At 40.8% G+C, this 23,969-nt stretch overlaps 1 protein-coding gene across 1 annotated transcript in view; it reads right to left on the bottom strand.

The window, feature by feature from the left end:
* Window positions 1–23,969, bottom strand: part of STARD13 (StAR related lipid transfer domain containing 13) — a 159,511-nt gene that overhangs the window by 45,033 nt on the left and 90,509 nt on the right. Inside the window, exons 2-4 of the mRNA XM_054973641.1 lie at window positions 6,232–6,303; window positions 3,675–3,756; window positions 1,015–1,078 (exon numbers count right to left, since the gene is read on the bottom strand). Of these exons, the coding sequence (XP_054829616.1) occupies window positions 1,015–1,078; window positions 3,675–3,756; window positions 6,232–6,303 (218 nt within the window). The remainder of the gene's footprint in view (window positions 1–1,014; window positions 1,079–3,674; window positions 3,757–6,231; window positions 6,304–23,969) is intronic.

Here is a 23,969-nt window from a genome sequence, read left to right as displayed (position 1 = left end):
TAAATCTGTAGTTGAATGGTGCAGGGATGATGACTGTGAATCAGTGTTTGATTCACTAGTATATGACAATTTAATTTTGAAACATGGCTTGCAGCACTGGAATGTACTGTGAGACCTTTTAAAACAAACATATTTTGTCTATCTTCACCTGAAATATGCTTAGGATTGCAGCCTTGACCTGCCAATAAATGTATAAAGCCACTGAAAACAATTAGGTAAGCATTCCAAGAGAAAGTGTGTCATAATGCACAATAATTCTTAAGGCAATGATTTGCACTACATATTGCAGATTACGAAGTGCCCCTGGGACAGGAATGTCTTGTAAACAGACTGCTGGCTTGCTCCGTTACAAAATTCTCCATATCAAACAGCATTTTTTGCATTCCTTGTTGAAACCCTTTAAGCTTTATATAATGCCTCTGTTACACAAGGAGGTTGTAAACTTGGCAAGATTTATTAAAATAAGTCAACACAAAAGGGATAAATATTATTGGCTTTTTATCTGGCAAGAGATCGTGTCCTATGATCACGTGGCATTGGACCATACTCTGAGGTGAACTTCTCTTTAGGTAGGCAACATGTATTGTCCCTCTATATTCTGAGAAATTTTTGTTAAGAATTTCCCCCCCTCATCATACACTATTTGCTGCTGTGTAAGTGCGTTGGAGCCTTTTGCACATAAAACTAGTTGATGTGCAAAAGAAGCAGGAGGGAGTGGGTGAAAGGACATCAGCCACACTGTGATGAAAATCATAATGTTGTTGGTGAACCTACAGATCATTTCACAGACTTTTATGGGCCGTTGTACTATTACGTTTCATGTGTACACACCCGGAAGTTTTCCTCTGGCAGCAGAGTCAAATAATGGCTAGTTACTGTCTTTATTCTCTTGCTGGCTGGTATCAAATTACCGGTAGTGGTTAGAAGCAAGACCAATTCTAGCTCAGATTTCAGGTGATCTTAAAGCCCTGGTCTGTACAAAGAGCAAACACTTCTGAATCCACATTAACTTGCCTTTTTCCTTTGGAAATTCACATCGAGTTTCATTGAGGCGCATTTGTTCAATGTGTTCAATCGTCTAAAAGCAACACAAGATCCAAAGATTAGTGTCTTGTTAATCAGCTCAGTTGGCAGTTTATAATCTCAGACATCGTTCCCTCTTTCATTCATATGGATGGAATTTCAAATAACCTCATATAAAGGTTGACTGATAGTGGGGGATACAATGTTCATTCCTATGAAATAAACTAGGACTAGAATCAGTTTTAAAAAAAAACATTTTTAATCCCAGCATTTTTGTTGGTGTTTTCAAAGGTACCCATTGCTCAAACCATAAAGGAGCATCTAGACTAGATTTTGGGGTAGATCCTACTCTCTCTTTCCTTAGATCTGTTATAAGGGTATTTACATAAAAAAATTAAGTCAACAGTAGGCTCAACATAACTAAGAACAAGTAGGTAAGAACAACAATGCTTTACCTGTCAGAAACAACTTCCATAATTAAATAACTATCTTCATCACTAATCACCCATAACTTTAAAAGTGATAAACATGACTTAATGTGATTAGATACCAGTGGGACTAATTTTTAAGGATTACAACCTCTAAAAAAAACCCACCAGTGATTTCAACAGTACCGCTAAGCTCAAGTTGGAGAAATGATAGTAGCATTGCAAGACATATAAGAGAAGCATTTGGTGTCCCACTTTCAACACTGTTTAAGAGAACAGGCCTCATCAGTGAATATCACAAAACTGATAACTGAAAGCTGGTAACATCAACAACATGTACTGCAGAAATTCAAATAGTTTCCTGTATACATTAGAAGGTAACCTTTTCCCCAGGATTCAAGAATACCTTTTAATATAACCAATGATGAAGAAGGCCCAGACTGCTGATTTAGCCATACACATTTTAGGCAAGAAAGATGATGACATTGTCTTTGGCCCTTCCAATATTTTGAAACATATTGTGCCAATGAAGTAAGAGGATGAATGATCATCTTTATGAGCTCAACTGTCTCCAGAGTCTCCAATTAAATACATTTTGCCTGGATTTCTCACAGCCTCGTGATGTGCCAATGGCAGAAGACAGAGCTCTCCATCTGCTTACATCTGTCATTGGAACGAGAGCCAAAGCTTCAGCAAGAATAATTCCAAGACTAGAAACAATAGCCAATGACATTTTGATCAATGTTCAGAAGGATTGCTTTGTGTGTTACATTTTGTACTCAGGAATCTGTTTCCCAAGGACAAAATATTCACAAGCATTATCATTCATATATTGTACAAAACAGACAACTGGGCAAAACGTAGCCCAAACAAAAGTCACAATTTGTACATGTATGCCCCTTTCATACATTCTCACACTCTTGGAAACTATTTTTGAAAATAGAAAAACATAGTGGTTCAAAGATCCGGAAAACTATCCATGGAGCAAACCGTTTGAGAGGGCAAACAGGCTTAAGAGCATGACCTCTAGAAAACTTCGATTGTCTCTAACACTACATGACACATGTTAAAGGTAACAATACTGCAGAGCAAAAGCTCCTAAATTGGGCTGCCTTTTGTTTCTTTGTTATTTGTGACACCTTAATACGGCTTAAAATCCCAGCTCTCTGTGGCCAGTCTGCAGCTGTTATTGAGCAGCTGCAGAGGAATCCAGCCAAGGGCATACTGGGGTCAGAGGGAGTAAATGCAGGGATACAGCAGCAGTATGGAAGGTCTTCTTCAACTAGGTAGCTTTACAACCATAAATTGTTCCTTTCCACAAAGACATGACCGTTTCTGGAAAGCCATTAAAAGAAGCCATTAAAAATAAGCCAGGTAAAAAACTAGTTAAAAAGCTGAGAGGATAAAATCCATAATTAAAAGCCTAGGTTAAAAAAAATGTGTTTTAGCCTGGCATCTAAAAGAAAATAAAATAGGCATTAGGTGAGACTCAAGGGGGAAAGTATTCCAAGGTGCCACCAAAGAAAATGCCCTGTCTCTAGTCACCACCCACCTCACCTCTGAAGGTGAAGGCACAGAGAGTAAGGTTTAAGAGGAAGATCTCAGCTGGTGGGCTGGATAGTACAGGATGAGATGGCCCTTCTGGCTCCAAGCTATTTATGGCCTTAAAGGTAAGAACCAGCACTGTGAATTATGTTTGGAAACAGATGGGTAGCCAGTGCAGATCTTTCGGCACAGGGATGATATGATCCACGTACCAACCCCTGACAGTAGCCTGGCTGCTGCATTTTGGACCAGTTGAAGTTTCCATCGATTTTCAGAGGAGGAATAGCATGAGACGGAGGTAACCCTTGACCTCCCACCACTTTCTCCCTGGCAACACTATCCCTCACCTGATCTCTCATGCAGTAGGTCAAACATGCATCAGGAGCCCTAGCTAGATTAAGTGTGGGGGGCAGGTAAACAAACACACATTACTGGGGAACAGTAAATCACTCTGTTCATGGCTACTGCTCTTCCACTGCTCTGCAGATATTCAGTGGCTATCCAAGTTCCTGGAACTGGGTCTCTCTGAAACACATATTTTGCACTCACCCTCACCATCTACCTCATAGGGCTGCTGTGAGGGTGAATGGACACTGAATCAATCACTAGTGAAATGTTCTATGTATGCTACAGAGTGTTAAAAATGAGCAATAGTATTTTTTTAAAAAAACACTTTACCTACAAAGAGGTTCTACAAGATCCTTGTCCAGGAAATCATGGTCTTTCTTTACAGCTGCAATGTCAATAGGAAACTGGGAATCTACAAGACAAGAAGCAGTTGATACTGGAGTGCATTTATTTTGCTTCCAAGATGTAGAGTACAACACAAAGTTTCCCCACAATATGACTTCTAATAATACAACTTCCTTTTCTAGCTCAAAGGGAAATATAAGATCTGTCAACCAAACTGATAACATGTCAGATTTTGAATACCACCAGACATCAGATGGTTCATTTTTCTGTCTTGTAAGAATCATGAAATAATACAAATTGAAATGCACTGGAAAAGATGTCAAAATCTGTTATTCTGGTAGGCAACATGGGGATTCATTCACTGCTTGTTTCCATGACATCTTTTTCAGTGTTATTGTTGAATTTAAAATAAGGCACAAGTGAGTGCAGAATGATGTCATACCAAAAGTTTTTTGTAGCATTGTTTTTAGATTTATAACTTAGTTGCCCCAGTACCCAAATATGACATGAGGTAATAAAGATAAACACAAATTATATTAACCTTTAATTTTAAACTGCTGATCTCTGTCAAATGCTTATACCATAAACTGACTATTTTGATGGTGGGCTGTACTAGACATCCTCCTTGGGTGCCCAGCTGGCAAGTCCCCCTGGCTCCAAACCTGGCTGGTGGTTTTCGACTACCTTGTTTATCATAGCCTGCACAGCCTCCTGTGCCGAGAGGGCCCAGCCTCATCTGCTTCCCCTGATGGGCCACAAGGCACCTACCAGGTTCAGGAGATGCCAGTCAGCAGCACCTGGGTGCTCCTTCCCAGCACCACCCAACCCCCTGGCTTGTGATGGCCTGATCTGGACACACCACTCATTACCAAGATGCCTCATTGTGTTTGTTAATTAACCCTACCTAGCCTGACCAACCCACCCTATTCCTGCCAAACAAGGAGGTTAGCCTAGCTTAACACCCCTTGCCCCACTTGCTGACAATTATGTCCTACAGGCCATGACAAAGAACAGCTAAATAGAGGTCACAGCCCTCCTCAAAATGTGAACCTCATCCCTTCTATACAGGCGTGGCTGATCAAACCTAATCAAAGGATGAAAAATGCTAGCCCCTCCATTTGCACCAACAGCCTTTTTTAATGGCCATATCAGCATTCCTTCTGGCCTTCTCGATTCTAGATGGCTTGCCTGCACCCCTCCAGATCCTCAGCTGAAGGAGTTCCATCCAAACCAGCAGTAGTTCAGGGCATAGATATCTAATTTGCTCTAATTCCTACTGGGCCCTATTTATAGGTGCAGATCTGGTCGTCTGCACAAAATTGTTCTCACCTAAATGGATAGCCAGAAGATCCGGACAACTGCCCTCTCTCAAAACCTGGTGGAGAGAGGGCAGGAGCTGGCCACACAACATCCCCCATTTGCTACACTATCCAATGTTTGCAAGAGGGGACAAGCCAAGCTGTGATTCATCAATACGGCCTTTGGCCCTCCAAAAGACAACCGAGTGACCCAAAAGGAGGATTCTGACGGGACTTCATGATCTGCACACACCTGGGAGGCAGCTTGTTTTACATTTATAACTCAGTGTCCACACAACATTCTGCTATTTTTAAAGTCTAGAAATGCAAAATTGTTCCTCCTTCCTATAGAATCCTTCTATGTTCCAATGCGATAGCTTCGCCCATCTGTTCAGGGCCTTCTGTGGCCCCAGAGTTGTTCAGGAAAGACTTTCCATAAAGGTAATAGAACTATATTACAATGGAATGGCTCAGGAAGGCTCTTTATAAAGGACAATTTATCTTCTTTGCTGCACATATTACTCTGTTGTTGCTGCATTATTTTCTACTTATATAATATCATTTTTCTACATTGTATCTACACTGTGTATCATGTCTGATACACTTATTCAGATTTCTGTAATCGTAGTTTGAGTACACTGTTTATTAGATATCTAATCATATTGATTGTACTGACTTACACTGTGTAATCTGCTTTGAGTCTCATTGAGAAAGATGGACTATAAATACAGTAAATCAATCAATCAATATAACAGCTAACGGCTAACGGCTTTGTCATACTACTAATACAGCATTGTCACTGATTTGTTGAGGATCCAGATCTCTTTCCTGAAGGTGACCCTTCAATTGAGGGATTTTGCATTTTTCCTCATACTCAAGGCTTTTTACATCATTACTGGAGAAATTCAAGTCCCCCTCCTGCTGTTAACTGCCATAATGGGCACTGTGGTATAAGCAGGATATAAATATTTTAATTAAATATGTTGTGGAATATGATTACACAAGTCTCAATGATACAGACCCCTGACATTCTTAGTGAGGAATGATACAAGTCTACCTCCTCTCCCTCATGGCAACACAACACAATTGAACGACATTCCCTCAATTGTTGTTCTTAGCATTTTAGAAGATGTGAACAGTCCTAGATCAGTGATGAGGTGATCATGATGTTCCCCCTGCAACATGGCAACTGCACAGTCCATTATAGCTGAATGGGATTTTGCATCCTCCGTTGGCGTATTTACCTTCATAGAGCTGTGCATACTGCGGAAATCCAGCAGCTCGCAACCAATCACACGCCTCCTTTGCTTCAATTTCTGAATAAAGAGGGAAAACGCAAAAACAAAGTAAGTTTAACTGATATTTTGTCAACAGTTACAAAACAATAGCCCAAACAGTATTCAGATTAGAGATGACATGCATGGAAAATAAGGGTCCATCACAAATACGGCATGCTGATTTATATCAAAGAATATCAAAGAATATAAGCCTGTGCAGATGTCAAAAACTATCTACATTATATGTGAGTAAAAAAGAACAAGACTGCATCTGCTGAACCTACCTCCAGCGCCTTCACATTTGACTGCACAGGAAGATATTGGAGGTAAAGCTAGCAGTCATGATTCAGCAGTTTTTAATGTCTGCATATAGCTTGAGCTTTTATACAATCCATCTGTGACACTCAAGTTAAAAACAAAACTTTGCCAAAGTCTATGATTCTTCTGGAAATATATTTGACTTTTTTAAAAAAATCACATCCAGACTAACATATTTTTATTGTTTGTACCTCTGAAAATTGACTCAAGCCAGTAATTTTGTCACAATTTCAGCCACTCGGGGGAGAAATATTGTCTACTGCTAAAAGCACAATTGGTGTATGATAATTCAATAACTCAATATCAGAATGGCAATATTTGGTCATTAGAAGCACTCTCATGGATTCTTTGCCAGGTCATTTAAAGTCATTAGAATCAACAATGGTTAAGATGTCAGCTCTCCTCGCTTCCTCAAGCAGTCTGAGAGTACATTTAGTTCTTAGATGTACATGACAGAATGACAGTGTAGCAAAAATATGGCTTTTAGGTGCTACAAATCTGGATGGTGGAAGGGTAATAGCTCTATTAAAGCTTTATCATGCCACAATATTTTCATTATATATTTGGTAAAAAGATAAAACATTATATTTCCTGTTAAATGTAAGTTCACAAAACAAATGAGTTAGTAATTCTTTGACAACTTCTAGCAGGGGGATCCATTTCTTAAAATTATGTTCCAATTCTTTGTTACATAAAGGGTGCCTGCAAAGCTTTCCTATGATGTGAGCAAAGATACACATTAGTTTCAGACAGACATACGGCTTCAGCAGTTCAGCACATCCATATATGCTCTGACCTGGATGGTCCAGGCTAATCTGATCTTGTCAGATCCCAGAAGCTAAGCTGGGTCCACCAGGTTAATACTTGGCTGGGAGACCACCAAGGAAGTCCAGGGTTGCTATGCAGAGGCAGGCAATGGCAAACCAACCTCTGTTTTTATCTCTTGCCTTGAAAACCATACAGGGTTGCCTTAAGTTGGCTGCAACTTCATGCCACTTTCCACCACCATACTCACATATATATATGCCTCAAGAGTAGATTTTTCCTACATGAGCAATTTTAAGACTGTAAGGTTAGTTAAACAGCTACTCGTTTCTTAACTTTTGTATGCCATAAAGTTTAGCAATAGGTATGATATAAGCAATAGAAGAGGATGCTGAGACTCCTAAACCACTCTGAATATACCTAGGATGCTGCCATGACTACTCCCCGTTAACGTTTGGACTGTTAACAAGCCCCATTCTTTGCACTGATGAAGAACTTGCTTTGGGCAAAAGTTCCCTACACACTGCTGCTCTGCTTTGCGAAGAGATTTTGCAGGCAGGCAAAAGGAGGAGTGGGAAGGAGGTAGCCCATTGCTGTGGCCTTGTGCTATACAGGTAAGAGCTGTAAGAGTAATTCTCTATCCCTCCCCAGAATAAATGCAACATTTCTCTGGCCAAAGGAAATAGGAGAGAACTTTAGGATTTTTAACATCTGCGACTGGATTTTTCACTGTGTTATTCATGTGCAAAAAATTAGCCACTGGGGTGGAGACAAAGACTGCACCAGCTAAAGCTGCCAAATCCGGGTTGGGAAATTCCTGGAGAATTGGGGGTGGAGTCTGGGGAGAGTGGGGTTTGGAGAGGGGAGCTCAGTGGGGATACGATGCCATACAGTCCACTCCCCCAAAGCACCCACTTCCTCCAAGGTAACTGTTAAGGTTGCCAGCCTCCAGGTAGTGGTTGGAGATCTCCCGGAATTACAACTGGTCTCCAGGCCACAGAGATCAGTTCACCTGGAGAAAATGGTTACTTTTGGGGGGTGGACTCTATGGAATTATGCCATGCCAAGGTCCTTTCCCTCCCCAAACCCCTCTTTCTCCAGGTTTCACACCCTCAGATCTCCAGGAATTTCCCAACTTGGAGCTGGCAACCCTAGTATCTGACCACTTCAGTTTGGAGATCAATTATAATTCTGGAGGAGATCTCTAGGCCCCACTTGGAGGTTGGCAACCACAGCACGATCACTTGTTAATGCCCAATCCCAATCTGGAGTCCTAATACATACAACCCCCCCTCCCCATCTGCCATTTACACCTAATTTCAAACCTTCCAGCATTTCACAGATTAAAAAAACAGGGATATTCCTGTATATAAGTGATGAAACAAGTGGAGTTTGGCATCAGAGCAACATGTCCTAGTGGATCATGGTTGGCCAACTGAAATGTGCCCCAAACTGAAAGGAGGAACTAAAGCTGTATGCAGGCAGACATCTTTGGATGACAAAAGTAGTGATGCAAGCCAAATACATACAAATTATACATCTATAACCATTATATTGCAGTGATAACATAGGTTGGTGGACATTGTGCTTCTCATGTGTAAAATGGGACCAGGCACAGCAGTAAGCTACTGGCCCAAATTCAGTCAATGCATCTATGGCATAGAATCTTTAAGGAGAAATGCAGTTAAAGCCTGAAGCCTGAGCATATCCAGAATACTTTCTCTTCAGTACTGAACTGAAGTTTCCCCATTGTTTCTGTATTTACAAATTAAATACTGATTCCATCTATAAACTAGAACCAAGAACATTATGTTGTGTTTCCCCAACAATAATCCACTTCTTATGTCCCTGTATCTCCAAAACAAAAAAGAGAGTGTATTTTTAAATATCCTCTCTTTCTATGCACTTCTTTGCAATAGGCAAACTCTCCTTTGAATTGTATCCCACTTCTCCCCAATTTTTACTTGTCTAATGAGTGGTTTGGCTTTAAAATGATAATTTACAGTGACGTTATTATCCCATATAAACATTTCAAAAGGTTATATTTAATGTATGCATAATTTTAATTTGTTATCTTTCACGTGCTTTATTGAATCTTGTTAATGACAACTGCAAATAAAAAGAGCATTAAAATGATTCCACCTCCAACTATGCCATTTGTGCCAAAGCTGAAACATCAATTAGAAGAAATTAAAATTCCAAAATTGCCAGTTTTGTCTTTTAAGAAATGTAACGGAACAAGAAAGAGCCCATTAAAGCTGTATTTAAAAAAAATTCTGTTATTGACATGTGTGAAAAGATGTTAATTAGTAAATATATTTTACTGGGTTTATAATAGCAAATCCTTTGTGATTTATGGGCAGCTGAGTCCTCCATTACTATGAAGCAGTCTTTCAAAGAGGGATTTTGAGGCAGTTTTCAAAACCGTGGAGGGGGGAGGGAGAAATAGTGCCATAGCACAGAGCTGTGATTTCCATGTGTTCTTTTTTTCCACGTCCCCTTTGCTTCAGCAGAATACTCTAGGGTTGCCAGGTTCAGCCAGTGGGAGACCAGTGGAACAGAGACCCAGGAAGGGTACCTGTCAGTGATGGCATAATCTCACTTCCAGAAAACCTGGGAGTGACATCATGTCCCTCTAAGAATTGTCAGGAACTCTATGGTAAAACCACAGAGTATTCAGTGATTCTTAGGACTTCAGGTGGGTAGCCATGTTGGTATGTAGTAGACGAGCAAGATTTGGGTCCAGTAGCAACTTAAAGGCCAACGAGATTTCCAGAGTATGAGCTTTTGAGAATCAGAGCTCCCTTTGTCAGATACATATCTCTTTGAAAGCTTATACCCTGGAAATCCAGTTGGTCTTAAGGTGCTATTGGACCCAAGTTTTGCTCTTAAGACTGGTCAATTTCAGGAAAACCTGAATTTCTGGTGATTGCAAGAGAGGTGTGACATCATTTCTAGGTTTCCCCCCAAAGTGATATTATACTCTAGGTCCGGCAGCTATTTTTAAACTTATTTTTCTCCTACTACTGCTCTGAGCAGCAGTGAGAAATGATAGCTGGGGATGGGGATCCTGCTCCCCACTGGGAGACTGGTAACCCAAAGAATACTCTGAGAAAGCAAGGAAGGCATGGAAAATATGGAGGCAGAACGTGTCACAATGTGTGAAATCAAGTGATCCCTTTTCTACCTAGGGTTGCCAGTCTCAAGGTGGTGGCTGGTGATCTCCCGGAATTACAACTAATCTGCAAGTGACAGAGATCAGTTCCCCTGGAGAAAATAGCTGTCTTGGAAGGTGGACTCTATGATATTATAGCCAGCTGAAGTCCCTCTCCTGCCCAACCCCCACCCTCTTCAGGCTCCACCCCCCCCCAAATCTCCAGGAATTTCCCAACCAGGAGCTGGCAACCCTATCTATACCATTTGCTTATTTAGGAGATCTAAATGCACACTAGCCCAATAATGAAAAGATTTAATGCTTTTAGATCAGGAAAAAACTGTGTGTTTTGTGCTTTATAAGAAAAAAAATCTAAATGGGACCAACTCTAAGCAACAGTATATCTAATGAAGGCCTCCCAAACCAGAATATTTACTATTCTAATCAACCTGCGATCATTCCTCCTAAGAACATCTTTAGGCTTAAATTGGTTCCCTTGGATACATCTTGATTATGCAGATTTTACAACTAAAAATGCAGTTTGGAGACTACTAATTTACAAGTCATACCATTAAAAGCTAATATACATATTCCTGTCATGGGTGCTATTTGATAGTAATTTCTTAAAATAAAATACATGCTTATGGGTAAATAACACTACAAAAATATTTGCACAAACAGCAGGATAGTATGAAATGTGTGTTGTTCCTTTGTGTGCACATTAAGTTAGTGTACTGATCTTGGCAAATGATAAGTACAAAATTGGAACAGCTTTATCTTGCACTGGACTACATTTAGGTTTGCCAACCTCAAGCCTGGAGATGTCCAGAAATTACGACTGATCTCCTGGCAACAGAGATTAATTCCTCTGGAGGAAATGGCTGCTTTGGAAAGTGGACTCTATGGCATTATATCCCACTGAGGCCCCTCCTCTCCCCATAACCTGCCCTCTCTAGGCTCTACTCCCCCCCAAGCCTCCAGAAATTTCCAAACTTGGAGCTGGTAACCCTAAACAAATTTGAATATTAGGAATGTCCAAGTCAGGAACCCAAAAAGGTTTGCAGACATTGCCTTGGAAAACTATGACCCAGTTGCATGGTGCTGGCTGCCAGACAGGGCCCAGTTGTATGGTGGGTCACCTAATTTCCCTTGAGTATCCTTCCCTACACTATTTCCTCTTTCCTCCTGACAACCCCCATATCCCCATCTTTCCTTGCTTCCTTCTATTCTTGCCACCCAACTGCCCCTTATCTTCAGTGATATCAATTAATGTACTTCATTTACATTCCACCTTTTGCTGCAATGGGGATCTCTCCTCTACTTTATCTTCTCAACAACCCATTGAGATAGGCTAGGCTGGCAGTGTGTGACTGGCCCAAGGTCACTCTGTAAGCTTACATGGCAGAGCAGGGATTCAAACCTAGGTCTCCCACATCCTAAAACTCAACACATAGTATCTATTTTCATGAAAATGCTTTTAGAGACCAAACCAGATTGGCTTCTTTCACTTACACCACAGAGATAGACTAACAGACATGATAGACGATTAACTATAGACCAAGAATGGCTGAGCAGTGTCTCCTGAGGTATTTAAGCCAGTACTCAGTACAAGAAAGTAGACACAAAGAGATTTAAAACTAATATATATTCTATAGCCCAGTCGTATCGCTTGTGCTGTCAATACTGCAAGACTGGTTTTCCTACTTGAGGGATTCCATGATTGATGTGAAAAGGCATATCCTCAATAAAATTGCACCCACAACAACTTACAAGGGAGTAATGACAAGACAGCTGCATCGGCAAGGGATATGGAAAACTAGGAGGAGTGGAAATTATGGTAGGAGAGGAGCAGCTGGGGCAGTAAGTGTTGGTGAGTGTACTTGGCCTTGAACGATTAATATGTAATATGTAACAACATTTTAAAAATACATTTGGATGATTGAGGTAAGAGGAGCACACAATCTAAATTAGCAACTATGGTCAAGAGAATAGTTTAGGTGGGTAGCCATGTTGGTCTGCTGTAAAACAGCAGGATTTGAGCCTAGTGGCACCTTAGAGACCAACAAGATTTTCAGTGTGTGAACTTTTGAGAGTCAGAGCTCCCTTCTTCAGACACCAAGAAAGCTTGCCACCGGACTCAAATTCTGATGGCCAAAAGAGACAGTGGTTATATTTGAGGAGTCATTATTTCTTAGAAATGGAAGCTGGCAATAGATGTTGAAGAGAGGTATACAGCTTGCAAGATAGCCTCCTATGAAGCCATCATCACTGGTCATTGCTGGGCTGAATAAACACAGCATTCTTATATTAACACTCAGTTACAAGTGCTGCCAGCAGTAGGAGATTAATTTGGAATTAAAGAAATGTATTATTTAGAGGAAAGGGCTTCTCTATATCCTACCCCCCCACTCACTTTTTAAAGCAACTAAGAAAACTGTACAATGTGGAAGTTTTTACATTACCTAGAGGTATAGGCAAATCCCACAATTAGGACTGCCATCCTCTCAGGTGCGGCAGGAAAGCACCTGCTGGGTTCTGGGCCCGCCATGCTTCGATTCAGCTGCAGCAAATTTCAGGGAGCAATGTTGCACAATGTCACTTCCAGTTTGTGACTAAAATGTCACAACATTTTAGGAATCACATATCTTTATGGCAGCCCCCCACCCACAGAGTTGAGTGAATTCATACTATGTTATGATGTCACTTTCGGGTACAAATGGGAAGTGATGTCACAATGTCATACATCATTGCACAATGTTGCTCCCCACGCACAAAAGGCTCATGCTGGTTGCTGGCATTCAGCAGGCAACCCTATTCACAATCTTGACTTTCACGTTTGAAAAAAATGATACTTGGAAATATTCCAATAAAGACAAAGGGTTAAGAAAAGGCACTGAATTTAAATTTTAGTACAATGATGCAGAACGTTTCCACTCTTGCTTGAGCAGAAACACAAAGAAATCATCACAAGTAGTCCTTGGACTCATATCCGTATTGTATTTCCATTTGCACAAGACATAAATAGTGTGCAAGATATGGCTCAGCAACCTCCTCTCCCAAGAATGACCTCCTTGAATAAAATCATATTGCACCTTCAAATTGGACCGTAATGACTGCATCAAACAGCCATTTGAGTTTTGTACATAGGAACACTGATCGGAAATGAAAACTTAATGCTTGGTCTCACGGTAGTTCCTGTGAAAGGTCTTGCGCAAATGGAACTGAATCAAGTAAAATTTCTCTTCCATCATCACATGGCAGGACTGAACTCATAGCAACTAGAAACTATGCAAAAGAACTTATTCATATGTATCCTGGACTTGATCATATTGCTCACAGTCACAAAATAATGTAAAGAGCAAGTATCTTAGGAAAGTTGGATTTTAGGGATACAAAGATGTACCCTGCATTGGAAAGCAGGATGGCTTCTTGAACAAATGAACTTACAGAACTGTAATTTTTAATTACAACTTAAAAAGTTTAATTTTTATGATTCTCACCTCCCCCCGCCCCCAAGAGTATCTCCAATGGCTGTCTATGGTTGGAAAATCAGCACAGGGAGGGAGAGCACCAACATAAACAAAGGCCCTCCCCTCTGCTGCAGCTGTTTTTTTACAATTTTTTTTTAAAAAAACCACACATCTCCCAGCGTCTTGCCTAGTTTAGCTCACAATTATGAAATCCAAGTACTCATACATTCATTCAACAGAAATAACTCTTAAATATTGACCCTTGGAAAAACCCAATATGTATGAACGCCAGTGATTCTTTGCTAACCTATAGCTTGCATTATTAGAGTGTATTTAATTTCTGCTGTCAGCAATACATCCACATCAGCAATATTTAAAATTAAAAGTAACTTGTTCTATACAGCTATGTTGGAGAATGCATATTGGAATACTATATTGGCTTAATTCCAAATAAGGGGGTTGTGCTTTTAAAGCAGGGCTGTATGACTCGTGATCCATTAAGCCAAGCATAGCCCACCACCAGACAGGTATTATTGCAAATCCAGGTTTATTGAGCCGTTAGTGGCCAGTGGGCTGGGTACGGCTTACTGAACACAAATTCTGCACCCCCAATTTAAGCCAATTAATCACAGGATAGCACTGAAAAACTGCAAAAAGAATATAATAAAAATTGGGAATAAGCACAAAAAATCCCAGCATGCAGATCTTTCCAAGAGAAACGCAGGGAAAGGATTCTGATAACCCCAGAGAATCTGTCTGAAGTTATGATGCCGTGAAATAGAATCTGGCTGAGAGAAGATGCTGAAGATGTGAAGAATTCTGTCTGCAGTGGAGTGTGTACCTAAGGATTAATGAGCAACTTGGAGGGGCTGACAGCCTGGAGGATGGCCTCAGGCCATTAACCTACAAATGACTGCTAATCCCCAGGAGCTGATCTGCGGCAAGGTTATTAATGCTGTTATAAGACAGGCAGACAATGCGGGTGCAGTGTGTGTATAGGCAATGGGCATGATGCTTTCTTACAGAGGTAACACTATTGGTATGTACAGGTAAGCTCTTTCTAGGGGGGAAAACCCCCAGTATTCAGCAGGATTTCTCAAACAGGATGTTTACTTTTTCATAAGTATTATTTAAATTAAGAGTATGTCATTAATCCAAGGAAAACATTCTTCATATTCTGTACATTCTTAAAAATGGACAGCAGCATAAACTGAATTAAACTGGATTTAAAACTGACACTGAGCAGCTAAATTCCTTCCTAATGTCTGCCAAGAGAGAGGGAGAAAAATTTGCTTTACTAACTTGGTTATACCTACTAGAAGAGAAGCACCAATATGAACCAACATGCACACTAGTATAGACAGAAATTTTTAACCACCCTATGGGCAAAATGATACCTGAATTAACCAATCTTTTAAAGCAAACTAACAACCAAAAATAAAATATGTACTGAAGCTACCCAAGAAGAAATCACTACAAGGATTATGTAAAAGAGAAGGTGATTTCTGTTTTGAAGTTTCAATCAAAAAGGCGTTGATTGAAAGTTGAGTTTTGATTATTCTGCCATACTTCTATATGGTGAAAGCCTGAAAACTTGAGCAGGAGAAATAACAGATTGCTAACTGTTTAAAGCATCTATAAAGAAGTCAATGGGGTTCAACACATTACCTGCTCCTTAGCGTAGGCTCATACGTGGGGAATTATTGCAATCTCTGATCTCCAGCACCATCACAAGCTTTTGATAATAAAAGACTTGAGCTATGCTTAATGGTTAACGTATAATAAAGGTGCTTATGTGGTTAAATAATTTTTGTGTGTTTTTAACATCGTAGTTTTATTGTTTGGGGCTTATATTTTGTTTATGTGTTTTATTTAAGTTTTATTTGCTTGATTGTGACGGCCTTTGTCCACATGCAATAAATATTCTGGTTTGGTCTAGTCTATGAAGAAGTCAATGTTTTGATCCAGGTATAGTGGATCAATATGGGAGTTTCAGAGCCCAGATCTGGGTGGAAGATCTGTCAGAGAGGGGAGAGGATGCTCTTCATTCAGAAGTAGGGTTGCCAACCATCAGTTAGGGCCTGGAGATCTCTGGAATTACACCTGATCTCCAAACTCCAGAGATCAGTTCCGCTGGAGAAAATGGCAGCTTTTGAGGGTGCATTCCACAGCATTATGCCCCACTGAGCTCCCTCTCCTCCTCAAATTCCAACCTCCACAGGTTCCATCTCCAGGAATTGTTTAACCCAGAGTTGGCAATCCTACCCAGATTTGTAAGGACATTTGATCATTTGGAATCCAACACAAAGAAGGGAAGAAATCTGGCTACTACTAAACTTTCTCTTCCTTGATGGTGCAGGAAAACATGCACATGCTTTTTTCACCCAGTTCTAAAATTCTTTTTCAAGTCCCCATGAAGATCTCCAAGATGGCTACAATCACGTTTTGCTGGGCTTGGGCCCAGAAGCAGCCACAGTTAAGCCCAGCCAAGCCATGCACTCCATGCAAACATCTGGTAGAATGATTAATGAAAGAGACACGAGATTCCTGTTTCTTTTAAAAAACCTCCAAAGTAACAAGTTAGCAGGTGCTTGCATCAATTGCACCTGGACACATGATTCACAGCACACACCAGAGGTGGCACCTCTATGTGGCAACAAGGCTGAGCAGTGCAGAAACATAAAGCAGTCCCTCTGATGGTTTTTATTATATGAATTAGAGCTGTCTATTCATGGGTGGGAGGGGACACAGATGAACTGGGTCCTTGTTGTCAAATACTCAAAAGCATAATGCAGTTTTTTTTCTGGATGTTAAAATTTTTTTCTGGATGTTAAAATGCTCCCATCCAGAAAAAGGAAGTTAGTTACTTCTAATAAGTTAATGCCCTAAACTCAATGGCCCAAGCTAACCAGATCTCAAAAGCTAAGCAGGGTCAGCCTTGGCTAATACACGGATGGGAGACTACCAATGAAGTCCAGGGTAGGGTTGCCGTTCCTCCAGTAGGGATGGGGGATACCCTCACTCCCACCCTCTGCCCCCACCACCACTCACCTGGCTGGTGGGAGGGAAATATCATCACACCACCCTTGGAGCGCTCCTGTGCTTCGCACCGGGCCAATTTGGGCCCCAAAAGGCCTGAGCTGGGCCCATTTGGGGCCCAAATCGGCCCAGTGCGAAGCATGCATGTGCTCCCGGGCCTCCGCAATGACATCACTTAAGGTAAGTGCCAGGTCTCCCCCCTCCCACTGGGAGGGTAAGGGGACCTAGGAACCCTAGTCTAGGGCCACAATGCATATGCAGACAATGGCGTACCTTACCCTACGGGGTTGCTATAAGTCAGCTGTCACCTTACTGCACTTGATGCACAGAGTAAGCAAATAAAAGCCATGTTTATCACAGGCTAAAAATTGATCTCACAATGTGAATTCATAAATTACTTCTTTGCTGCATGGTGAATTTGCTGATTGCTTTGATGTTTAATTTCTGAATCTGAAATAAATGTATGCTTTCATTTTAAGACAAGTGAAACAGCGAATTGTCTGATAGTACAAGTACAGTTCCAGATGTGTATTTTTGTTAGTCTCTAGTAAGTAACTGGTACTGGAATGAATCTATTTACTTTTCTAAGGGATGTATCTATGTACATTTAGATTTTATTTCCAGTGAGGTTCTTTTTGATGATTCTCTTTTTATCCCCCTCTCCCCAAACAATTCTCCCTTCTTTTGCTTTATCAGAACCCACTGGGAGACTGGGGGGGGGGCAGGGATATGGGGAGGCACCAGCAGTGTGATGTCATATCTCTTTGGACTCACTGGGAACTCTTTGGTAAAAAAACCTCTGTGGAACAAACATGGAGTTTTTGGAGATTCCTAGAGAGGATTGACATCATGTCTGTTTTTTTACTAGAGTGACATCACACCTTTACCCAACAGCCATTTTTAAAGATTATTTTTCTTCCACTGGTCAAAGCAGTCACAGTGAGAAAAGGGAGCCGAGGTGGGAGATTCCCCATGACTGTCAGGGACTTGCCTGTCCTATTAGAATGTGCATTGACCCTGATAGAAATGGCTGAATTTTCTGCTATCGCTGTTCCCTCTATATATCACTAGTTGCTGCAGGATAACATTTTTTGCAGAATTAAAATTTGCTAAGCCTCATTTCATGCAGTTGTTGGAATGCGCAGCCCACTGACAGTGTATTCGGCAGAATAATATTTTGAAGTTTTAGTGCAGAAATTACACAAACACAGGATTGTCAGCCTATTTTAAAAAATGCCTTTATTTCTTTAGTTACTTGAAGCAGCACACAGCTTTAAAAAACTAAACCAATAAATTAAAAGGTGCGCTTGTCCTCTAAATCAGAACTGCAAACTAGCTAGAACCAGGCATGTATGAGTACCAGGCTTGTTCACACAGTTCCCCTCCCATTCAAGAAAGAGAGAGAAGGCAACAGAGGCTGCAAAGTAAAGCCTCCGACAAGATTGAGGAGAAAGTCCTCCCAATGAGCTGTTGGATGAAAATCTCTCTACAACTGTAGACATTACAAGTAACAGAAAACAGGAAGGAGCAGGCCAAAGTAATAAACAGATACAAGCACCGTCAATGTGGTCACGGCTCAGTCAGAAGGATGGAGCACAGAGGCCAATATTGTAATACCCCACATAGATGCAGGGAGCAACCCCATTTGGAATACCATCCACAGTTGTGGTATCTCAATAAAGATATTGCAGTACTGGGAAACATACAGAAGAGGCCAACCAAGATGATTAAGGGACTGGAAAACACTGAAGATTCTAGGACTTTTTATTTGAAGATAAAAGATGATTAAATGGGCTGATAAAATTATGAGAAAGTGGATAAGGAGAGCATTTTCTTCATCTCCCATAAAACTAGAACTCAGGGGCATCCACTGAAGCTGATAGACTTTAAGAGGGAATAAACCAAACCCATAATCCTGCTCAATGCTGTTACAGTAAAAGTCGAGGCTGAACTGAGGAGCTAAATTCTCCTGCAAGGGGTGGAGATATAGACATTCCCGTCCAGGAGCAGGCTACCAGTATTTAAAGGTGCTGTATCTGCTCATGGTTGTGATGGGGTTGAAGTGAGGGAGGGCTTTGAGAGGCTGTTTTGGGAGTGATCCCTGGGGCAGTAGCATGGCCTGGAGAGGAAGGCTAAAAGTCCAACTCTGACTCGGAAGACAGAGTTACATCCCAGGGTAAGTGGCTGACTCAATCTCTTGGGGAATACTGGAGGTATCTAAAATTGCTGACTTCTGTACAGTGTCAGGTATCTAGCTGCCTCTTTCTCTGACTCTTCAATCTCTTTGATTAACAATGAATGATCTGGACTCCGTTCCATGACATTTATGGAGGACAGGTCTATCAATGGCTACATGCCATGGTGATTAAAAGGAACCTTGATAGTCAGAGACAGCAAGCCTCTGAGTATCAGTGCTGGAAGGCGGCATCAGGGAGGGCCTTGGCCTCTATGCCCTGCCTGTGTGCTGTCTAGGACAACTGGTGGCCTGTGCGTGAAACAGAATGCTGAACCAGATGGACCACTGGCCTGGTTCAGCAGGACTCTTCTTTTGTTCTTGAGCCCCAAAGGGAGACTGCACTCCAAATTTCAGCTTTTTGAGTTCTTTCAGGATGTTGTGGGGAAGATGTTTCCTTAAAAGGCTAAGAAAGTGCCTTAGTACCATGTCTGATCAATGAAACTGATGCAACCTTCCATGAAAACAAAAGGTCTTATTGTGCATAACCCTTCTTGTTAGAAAAAACCTGATGTTGACCCATTTAATCCAAATTATTTACAGTATGATTTCAATCTATGGCATCCGATTGAACATGATAAACAGCTTGCTAAAACCATAGTCTTAAGTAATGGTGTGCCTGTCTGTACTTGCCACCCTTGGCTGTTGCTTCAGACAACCTTTCCTCCTGATATTAGCAACAAAAAACAAAATGCCAAATACCAAACATTTCATGTCCATGGCATACCAAGTAATGAGTGTTATTTTTCTCCCCTGACAATAATTCTCATAATTCAACTGCATGTCTTTTAGATACGGAATGATACTTAATTTCTTGGAAATACATTTTTACAGAGAGTTAGGGAGTCTGAGTATAGCTTTAAAAACATCAGATAATTGACTAAGTATTTAGTGGCCGTTTGCTCATCACTCTTCTCACTTGTATCTTTCTTCGCTTCCTCACCCTCCCATATCACCTTTTATTCATACCCCTAAATTACCAGCATAAGGTACTCGTGTACCTTTTAAACTATTAAAGACAGTAGTGCTAGCCCTATAATGTACTTTCTGAGAAGCAGCTGCAGATGTCCCCTCTACAGGTCCCCCCCCCCTCTTTTGATCTTAAAGGGCTGGTGCCCAGGCAACCATGAGGGAAAGGGAAGGCCGGTTTTGTTACCTTGCTACTGCTACTTGCACAGGAAGGTAGCACATTTTAGGGCTGATGTTGATAATCCATTTGCATGAGCTGAACTTCAGGACAGGTAAATAAGATCAGAATGGTAGCTTAAGAATGATTTTAACTCCTAAAAATTAGGTTTACAGCATTTGGAATGCTTGAAATGCGCTTTAGTGCTTAATTTAAAAAGACAAAGCGTCTAAGATTCAAGTGAGCTTGGATGTCACAAGCTCTTGTTTGAATATCAACAGTCTGGGGTGATGTTGGTACTCATCAGCATATCGTGAAAGGGTTTATTATTATAGGTTCACTTGTATTGCAAAGTGCTTGTTTGCTTGCACTAGATCTATGTAGCAAACTGGTTTACTTTGATCTAAGGAGGGCAGCTTTTATATTTGTAGATCAAAGCAAGCCACTTTGCTATAGTATCCACCTTTTGAAAAGCCTTGCCAGTAACATTGTTTAGGAAATTAAATAAAGGTGAAAGGAGAACAATGGCAACAACTGGACATCCAATTCAAAGCAAGGAGGAGAGATATCAGCTTTAAAATCTTAAGTCTTCAAGTAAGAGAACTGGTGGCCCTGCCATTGCTTGTGTTGACTGAATAGAAGTTAATAACTGTCGGCCATGTTAAATTGTGGGGGAGGGGGAGAGAAGGAGATGGATACGCACTGGGTATACAAACATTCAGATTTACATACCTGATACCAGGTTTTCTTGTAGTCTGAATTTGCAAATGACAGCAGGTATGGTAACCTGAAGTATGGTATATAAACCAACTAGTTATATTGGAGTGTTTGTACTTTTGCGTCAATCTTATATCTACTCCGAAGTAAGTTCTTCTATAACAGGGCTTACTCTCAAATAAATGAGTACTGAGTAACTTGAGTCTCAGTCAAGTTAACATCTGCAGTGCAAAACTATATTATGTGATCTCAATTTTAACAATGAACCAGTCCTATACATTTTCATCAAATTACTCTAGTGTAAACAGTTCTAGAGTATAGATATTGATTTGTGTGTTACTTGACACCAAGTTACTTCTGATTTATGGTAAGTCTATGAATTAACAACAACAACAACATTCAATTTATATTCCATTCCAATATATACCATTCAGGACAACTTAACGCCCACTCAGAGAGGTCTACGAAGTATATTATTATCTCCACAACAATCACCCTGTGAGGTGGGTGGGGCTGAGAGAGCTCCAAGAAGCTGCGACTGACCCAAGGTCACCCAGCTGGCTTCAAGAGGAGGAGTGAGGAATCAAACCAGGTTCTCCAGATTACAGTCTTGCTGCTCTTAACCACTACATCAAACTGGCTCCCCACAACATCCTATCATTGGCAGTCTTGATCAGACTGAAGGCAGGGGCTTCCTTTATCAAGTCAATCCATCTCATGTTGGATCTTCCCTTGTTCCTACTGCCTTCAACTTTACTAGTATAAAACCTGAGGAGAAGGGAGCAGTGCCTTCTGTATTTTACAGGTTAGGATCTCTGATCTTAACTAAGAGCAAGATCCAGGTCTAATTGCACCTTAAAGACCAACTAGAATTCCAAAGTGTGAGCTTTCGAGAGTCAAAGCTCTCACGGCTACCAACCTGAAACGTTCTTAACTAAGTTACTGCAGGGTCATAAAATAATGATTGTGCAGGATGGAGCTGCCATGAATTTAAACATGCATTAAGTGTTAGTCTTGCATTCTTAAGACCTGATAGAAGGTGGATTGACTACGCTATTCTTGATCCAAGAAGCAACAAGGACACAAGTAGCAGCAGGCTTTCTGCCACACAGGATCTCTCCTTCCTTAAAGCTTTCTTTATAACCTGGGCAGCTTGATCTGGACCAGCCATAAGCTTACCTTGGTATTGTTGCACAGACATAAAGAAAGATGTCACTGGGTTAGATTCCTTTTCTGTTGGGGGCACAGGACCAGTTAATAAACAGTAAAATATATATTTTGGGAGGCCTCCCAAGGATACATTTTACAGACAGTTGAATGTGACCAAAGGAGCAAAAAATAATACATTTAACCTGTTCCAGTGAACACACAGCTCTAGATACTATTCTGTTCCTTTTTGTTGGGGACAGGTCCCATTATGTCACAATTATGTTTTGAAAAATTGCCCCAGTCCCCCACCCCTGGCAGCTCTGTTGATGCAGTGGAACTAGCTAAGATTCTAACCTCTAATATCTCCTGCTGCCAGGTTCTATTGCTGTAGGTACCACTGGGGAAGGAGGGAAAGAAACAGTTCCCCCCAGAAAAGTACAAAAGGTACAGCCCAAAGAATCTTGAATTGCTGACCCAACACATCATCTGACCTTACCATACTGTGACAATTGTTCCTAATGTATTTCTACCTGCAATTGGACACTGAATCTCTTCCCCAAATCTACAGATAGATTATGCGCTAGAGTAAGATTTCATATGATAATGTAATTTCATTTAGTTTAAAGAACACTTATGGTATTTTGTGGGTCTATGCCAAAATAGGACATGATTTAAAAATGAGATCATTTAAAAAAATTGAAGGGATTTAAAAAGCCTAACAGGTGTTTAATCTCAATACACAAACAAGCGGAATGATCAGAGCTCTCAGTCTTGGCACATCCTATTTGAGTCTAAATATTCTTCACACGATGTGCATGCTTTCAGAATTTAGTGTGGGGACAGCCTCTGTTATCTGGTAGTTGTTCTTGTGAAAGCTCTCCTCATTTATCTTTTGAGGGATGCCTTTTCAAAATATGCACACATGTACAATTAAATTATTTCGGCTTTTAGCATCCTTCCTCAGCTCTCTACTAATTAAATATATCTTAGTGGGGAGGAGGTAAGGGGGAAGATATAGGGACAACAATGCCTGTGTGCTGCTTATTTTCCATTTGCCACCCTCCCCCCAAATCTGGTCAGTAAATGTTGCTAAGTGACAAGTAACATAAGTAACAAGTCCTTAAATAAGTACAAACAGCTCTGCTAAGCACAATGACATCCTTTACTGAAGTCAATGGGTATGGAAAGATGTAAATCTGTTTATTTATTTACTTCATTAACACCTTGCCTTTCTATCTGGTGAAGACTCAAATTGGCTTAGTTCTCCTTTCCTCCATTTTATCTTTGCAACAGCCCTGCAATGTATGTTAGGCTGCATGTGGCTGGGCCCAGGAAGGGTCACCCAGGAAGCTTCCACGGCAGAGTAAGCATTCGAGCCTGAGCCCCCCGGATCTTAGGCTGATGGTCTAAACTCTGCACTGGCTCTCAGGACTGCACTGTAAATATTCTATAAAGCATTATTAATAAATAGTTATGTTCAGTTTATTTGTAGGTTGCCTTTCCACCCAACTTAGAGTCCTCAAGACAACAAACAAATTGGTTTATAAGATATAGACAAACATATGGAAAATATTTAAACTAATTAAGACAGCCACACAAATAGGGGAAAGAGCCAAAGAGAGTTAACATGGGAATGCCATAAAAACAAAAAATTATTCACCTGCTGGTGGATGACAACTATAAAGGGAGATAGATAAATCTCCCCAGGGATGGAGTTCCAGAGTTTTGGTTACC

This window comes from Eublepharis macularius, chromosome 3, assembly GCF_028583425.1.
Source record: "Eublepharis macularius isolate TG4126 chromosome 3, MPM_Emac_v1.0, whole genome shotgun sequence".
NCBI lineage: Eukaryota > Metazoa > Chordata > Lepidosauria > Squamata > Eublepharidae > Eublepharis > Eublepharis macularius.
This window is presented reverse-complemented; position numbering and strand designations above follow the sequence as displayed.